Source organism: Agelaius tricolor, unplaced genomic scaffold, assembly GCF_023055355.1.
Source record: "Agelaius tricolor isolate 1412-34295 unplaced genomic scaffold, bAgeTri1.0.p SCAF_4, whole genome shotgun sequence".
Taxonomy (NCBI): domain Eukaryota; kingdom Metazoa; phylum Chordata; class Aves; order Passeriformes; family Icteridae; genus Agelaius; species Agelaius tricolor.
This window is the reverse complement of record NW_027269264.1, coordinates 48601879-48607930: the sequence shown is the minus strand read 5'-3', so window position 1 is coordinate 48607930 and position 6052 is coordinate 48601879. Positions and strand designations below refer to the sequence as shown.

The 6052-nt window shown below is 54.1% G+C and overlaps 1 protein-coding gene across 1 annotated transcript; it reads left to right on the top strand.

Annotated features, from left to right (window-relative positions):
* Positions 1-236: 236 nt before the first annotated feature.
* LOC139589306 (avidin-like) lies at positions 237-2721 on the top strand. Its single transcript, XM_071425623.1, has 5 exons — positions 237-644; positions 1527-1619; positions 1721-1934; positions 2329-2449; positions 2540-2721. Exons 1-5 carry the CDS (start codon positions 570-572, stop codon positions 2571-2573), a joined length of 537 nt encoding a protein of 178 aa, XP_071281724.1. The 5' UTR covers positions 237-569; the 3' UTR covers positions 2574-2721.
* Positions 2722-6052: the final 3331 nt, after the last annotated feature.

Here is a 6052-nt window from a genome sequence, read left to right as displayed (position 1 = left end):
GGAAACTTAGACCCAGTCCTCAACCAGCAGACATGGAGCTAAAGACCCCCAGGCTGGGTGATGTCAGTGGGCAGACCCACACAACCCCTCCTGCATCCCTGTTCTGCCCATACCCATTCCTGTGTCCATCCCTGTTCCAGTCCGGCTGCCTATCTCCATCCCTGCCTCTAATCCCTGCCCCGTCCCCATCCCTCCCACCCTTGTTCCCCTCCCCATCCCTGCCCCTGTTCCCGTTCCCATGTGCACATCCACGTGCACATCCCCATCCCTCATCCTTGCCCCCCTTCCCACCCCAGTTCCCGTTCCCATCCCACCACAACCTCTTCCTGTCTTCATCCCCAGCCCTGTGCCCATCCCTGTCCTTGCTCCTGTCCTTGTCCCCACAACTTTTGCCCTCCCTGTCTCCTTTCCCTTCCTTGTGCCCCAGTATCGGTTCCTCCTTCAGGTACCACCCAGGGCTTTCTCGGAAAGCAGCGGCGGAGCCGAATATAAATAAGTCTGTGACTCACGGGCACGGCGCGGTTCCCTGCCGCTGCTGCATCCCGAGCTGCATCCCGAGCTGCATCCCGATGAGCCGCCGCGTCCTCTCCGCTCTCGCCCTGCCCGCAGGGGTGTCCGTGGCCGCGGCTGCGGCGGGCTTCCAGGTGGGGGCTCCTGCTGGGAGCCAGCGTGGGAAACTCGGCTCCGGGGAAGTCTGGGTGGGAGCACACCTGGGGATCCCGGTGTTCGGGGAGGGACACGAGTGGGACACTCGCCGGAGAGGTGGAACATGATATGGGAGCTGCAGCGCTTGCTCGGGGTGGGACACGCGTGGAAGAGCCATCTGCGGGGGGAATACTCGGCAACAGGAGGATCCCCTGCTCCAGCGGGTACCCAGACGGGAAAGGCTCCCGAGGGAGATGAGGGAAGTGATGCTCCAGGGTAGTCCGTGTGCCCGGGAGGGATGTGCATGGAGATTCCTTCCCTGTTGCAGGAGCCATGGATATGGAAATCCCCCACTTCTCTCCCAGGGACTTGGAGGGGGATTGGGGCAGGGGAAGCACGGGGACCCTGCCCCCGGAGGTGACTTGCCCCTGTCTCGGACGGTGCAGGGCAGCAGAGAGCAGGCAGGGCTTACAGCTGCAGGTGGGATGTGCAGGGCTCTGCCTGAGATGGAGCCCACTGTGGACCTGAGGGCTATGCCCACCCCAGAGAGCTTCCCTGCCCTGCTACACGTGTGCTGAGCACAGCACAGGTACCCACAAACACGGGCAGACATGCCTGGACTCACACAGATCACCTGCCAGGGCTACAGCAGGGGTCCCACCCATGTTCCTGCCTGCCCAAGGCTTCCACCTTTTACTTTTCTTCACCTCTCCCCTTTGCTTGGCTTACCCCAGCTTTTGGCCCTCTTGATGTAGCTGAGATAGCAGCAACTTTACGAATCAAGTATTTTAAAAATGAGTGCTCGAGCACTCTCAGGACTCCAGAAACACTCTGCTGTGCCACCATCCACAGCCTGACCTGTGCTTGTGTTCTTTTCCAAGATCCTCTGCCAGGGAATTGAGCACCCTGGGGACAAAAAGGCCAGCAAGAAGGAGGAAAAGGCGACCATGGGGAAGAGCAGAAGCCATATCAAGGTGGGTGCCAGCACCTGTGGGCATCAGGGGGTGTGGGCAGGGGCTCAGCCTGTGTGGGCTGTGTACAGGCAGCCCCCAGGGACACGTCTGCTTGTCCCCAGCCGTGCAACCTGACCGGCTGGTGGGAGAATGACCTGGGCTCCAAGATGCAAGTGTTCAAGGTTGGCAAGGATGGAACCTTCTCTGGCGAGTACCACACTGCCGTGTCAAGTGCCAAGAAACCCATCCAGCCATCCCCACTGACCGGCTCCCAGCACCTGGATGAGGATGGACAGTGCACCTTTGGCTTCACTGTCAACTGGAAGAAGTTCTCAGGTCTGTGGTTGCGTGATGGATGTTGTTGGATGGAGTGGTTGGGTGGATGGAGGGATGGATGGAGATGCACACCAGGAGCAAGGATGGGGATGGGCACAGACAGGCAGGTCCCAGTGCTCATCCCAATTCCTCTGTTCTCTCTGCTGTCCCCTGTCTCTCCTTCCCTGACCTCTCCCCACTGTGGATGGTGTCTGCAGACAGCAGTACACCTCCCAAAACAAGGTCTGGGTGAGGCAGCACCAAGGGTTGCTTTGACAACACCTCTGCCACACATCATTTCCCTGCAAATATCGGGATCCACTCAGGCTCCATGAGCACTAAACTCACTGATGCCTTTGAAGCTCCAAAACCAGCTGGGGTCCTGTTGGGATGCTGACAGCCACCACTGCTTTAGACTCCACAGCTGTCTTTGTGGGCCAGTGCTTCAATGGGGACGATGGGAAGGAGGTCCTGCACACCTCCTGGCTGCTGCGGGAGAAAGTCGACTCGGAGCCGGATGACTGGAAAGCCACCAGGTGAGCCAAGGAACCCCCAGTCCATGTGGGATCCCTGGGATCCCTGCCCTGCTGCTGGCTGGGCACCAATGAGAGTCTGCTTCCCCACAGGACTGGGCACAACACCTTCACTCGAACGGGCTGAAAGAGGGAGCAGCATCTCATCCTGGCCGCACCTGGGAGACTGGAACCCCCTCGCAGGATCAGTGTGTACCAGCATGCCATGATGTTTCCAGCTGTGGAGGAAGATATCCCAAAAAAACAAGAAATAAAATCAAAGATATTTAAGTACAGTCTTGTGCAGTCTGTGAATATGTCCTGGAAAAGCTGGGCTAAAACACAGTGGAAGGTGCATGTGGGATGAAACTCTCATTCTCTTATCCTGGGAAGAGACTGGCCCCAAGAAAGCCCCTTTTCCAGCCCAAACAGGATGGTGCATCTCCAAAGTAATCCTCTGACACTAACTGTGACCAGCACTCACTCTTTCCTGCTGAAAGCCTGGTGAGTGTGATGGGAGGGTAAGCTGGGCAGCTCTTCTGCATCCCAAAAACCTGGCTGGGAGGCCTCTGGCTCTGACACAGCCCCTAAGCAGGCAGGTGAGGGGTCTTGGCTGCATCCACCCACCTGAAAAGTGCCAAGGGCTGCTCTGTACCAGCCACACAGGCCCAGTAGCTGCAGTACACCCAGCCCAAAACTCTTTCTGGGAAATGTGATTTACTGAAAAGCTAATGGCCAGCAAATACAGCCTCTCAAATCTGTGCCCAATGGACTGTGTGACTGACCAAAACAGGAAGCGCCTGTGCTGCCTTAGGCACCCCTCTGAGCCAAAGAAAATGATTTCCAGGAAATCAGCTCTTGGTCTGAATATGAAACTAAGTCCTTGTGTCTTTGATTCTCAAAATAACTTGAGACAGTGCTGCATGCCCTGGGCTGGCATACTGCCTGGAATTTGATGAATTTAAAAGTAGGACTGGGCTGCTGGGGCTGCCACCCCCTCTGCTCCCCTGGCTTTTCTGCCACAAGTGCTGTGGGTGGGACAGCTTTGCTAACAGCATCTGTGGCTTTAGCAAGTTTGGCTGCTCTCTGTTTTCAGCTGCCTTGTTGCAAACTCACATGTGGTTTGCTTCTCACCTCTCTCTCCCTGGGGCTCATCTTCCGCTTCTAGAGCAGTGCTGCGGTTCCCTTCTCCATGCCTTGCTGGCATTTCTCCAGCTTTTTCCGTTCCCTTACAGCATTTCTGACCAGAATGTCTTTACACCAGCCCTCTGCTATGCATTTGTGTATCTGCACAGCTTTTTCCCTGCTTTTAGAGGCGTCTGAGAAGCGGGAAAGTGGGAGGCAGAGGCACCACAGGACTCTGCTCTCACCCAAAGCGTGACCAGCTCAGCAGTGAGGTGCCTGCTAAGCCTCCAGCCTCACTGCATGCATCCTCCTGTCCTCATTATTGCCTTCATGCCAGCATTTGCCCAAGGCAGGGCTCTCCCGAGGCTGTGCAGCACTGCCAGAGTGCTTCAGCAAGGCAGCACTGCTGACCACAGCTGGAGCATCCTGCAAACCCCAGCAGGCAGCCACAGTGCTGTGAGGAACACAGCGGGCATGAGCTGGCACAGCTATTTCCAAGGCCAGTCCCTACATCAGGGCACCCAGCCTGGCTGCAACGCATCCCTGGCACACCTCGGGTTTGGGGTGACAGCTGATTGGACCTGGGGGTGCCTGGGAGTGGCTAAGGATGGGGATGTTTCTCCGTGGATATTTGGCACCCCTCAGCACTGAGTTTTGTTCAGCTGCAAACCTGCTCACAGTGTTGATCTGCAAACCCAGCACCGTTCGTTTCCTTCTAGCACGGCCTCATCAGCAAGGCAAATGTGAGCAGGGCTTCCCCTTCAGCCCCACTGCAGGAAAACCTGCTGTTTCTGCTGCATGGCAAGCCTTGATCAGGGTCATTCACACATTGTAGGTGCCCCCAGGGGCAGGGGGACCCGGTGGAGGCAGCAAAATCACATGGGCATGGCTGTGTGGCACAGCTGTTCACACACATAGTGTATCAGTTAAAAAAAAAACCTAAAAACAAACTTATTACGATCTTGGCATGGTGTGATGCTTGCATAAGGATCAAATCCCTTCAAGCCCTGAAGTCACTGTTAGAATGGAGAAGGAGCCTCAACTGCAGGGGTCCCCCAGCACCGACATGTGTTAACCACAGTGGGAAACTGTCCTGCGCAACCGTTTCTGTGGTGACTGCTCCTGTCGGCCGTTTACAAACATCTGAGTGCTGAAATTCTTGGTGCCCAACATCTCCCAGGGCAGCTGTTGACCCACCTAAGCAGAAGGATGCAGGGAATTCCCAGGTTCTTCAAGGGACTGCATGGTTGGTGGGTTTGGATGTACCAGAACCTGGTACCCTCCACTCTGCATCAATGACAAAGGAGTAAATCTGATTTTCAAGCCGTAACTTCACTGATGAGTGGAGACACATAGCTCCCATCTCCTCCACCACTTCTACATGGTCCTCTGGTCAGGACTACAAATTGCTCTCTGCTCTTCTGCCTCCCTCCATGGCCCTGTTCCAGCTGTAGCCTTGCCAGCCACAGACACCCATCCTGAGAGAATGGAGGAGCTCCTTAGTCATGTTCTCAGCCCTTCCTGGATCTGGTTTGGAACCAGGGCACCCTCCCAGGTGTGTTTTGCCTCCCCATCCTATAGATGAGCTCATCAAATGTGTCAGTATAACCCTTTGTGTGGATGAGGAACCTGCAGCTCGTCCAGCTTGCCCTACACGGCTCGGAGGGTCACTCACTCCTGCCACCCTGCCCCACCCAGGCTGTGCTGTGGCACCCGGGCTGAGTCCCCTCCACTGCACGGCACCCTGACCAGGCAGTGACTGACCTCAGCTCCAATGTAACTGCGAAAAACGCCAGTCACTTGTTTTTAAAATTTTAAAACTTTAATAGTAATAAAATGGTTATAAAAATAGTAATACAATTAGAGTAATAATGATTTGGACAGTTTGAATTAGGACAATATGAGACAATAGAGACAAAGAGTTACGGATGTCCGGGTACCTTTTTCTGGGCGGCACAAGCCCAAAAAAGGACACCTGGTAACAAAGGATAAACCCTTAAAACAATAGCCTGTTGCATAGTCATATACTTCACACATGATGCATAAATTCCATTCAAATACAGGATTCTGTCTGGTCATCGTCAACTTCTTCCTCTGAATCCTAGCAGCACCTTCAAGGCAGGAAGAAGTTCATTTCTTCTGATGAGAGGGCCATAAATTCTTTTTCTCTGAAAGATTTAGGTGTCCTGTGGCTGCTATTTTGCTGCAAGTCCTTTCTTTAAAAAAAGTATCCTACATAGCATAGTTTCTATTTTAACATTTTGTTATAACTTAAAACTATATTTAACACACTACTTAAGAGAATTAATACAGCATTACTTTCTAACACAACACATATAATATTCATTTCCATATTTGCAAAAAGCCAATCATAAAATACGCATTTTTCACATAACCACCTTGGCTGTGAGCAGAAAAGGCAACCTCACTGGCTGCTGCCACCCAGCATGAACGAGGCCTGGGTGTCACCGCTGCAGGTGACACGCTCAATGAACCAGAAGA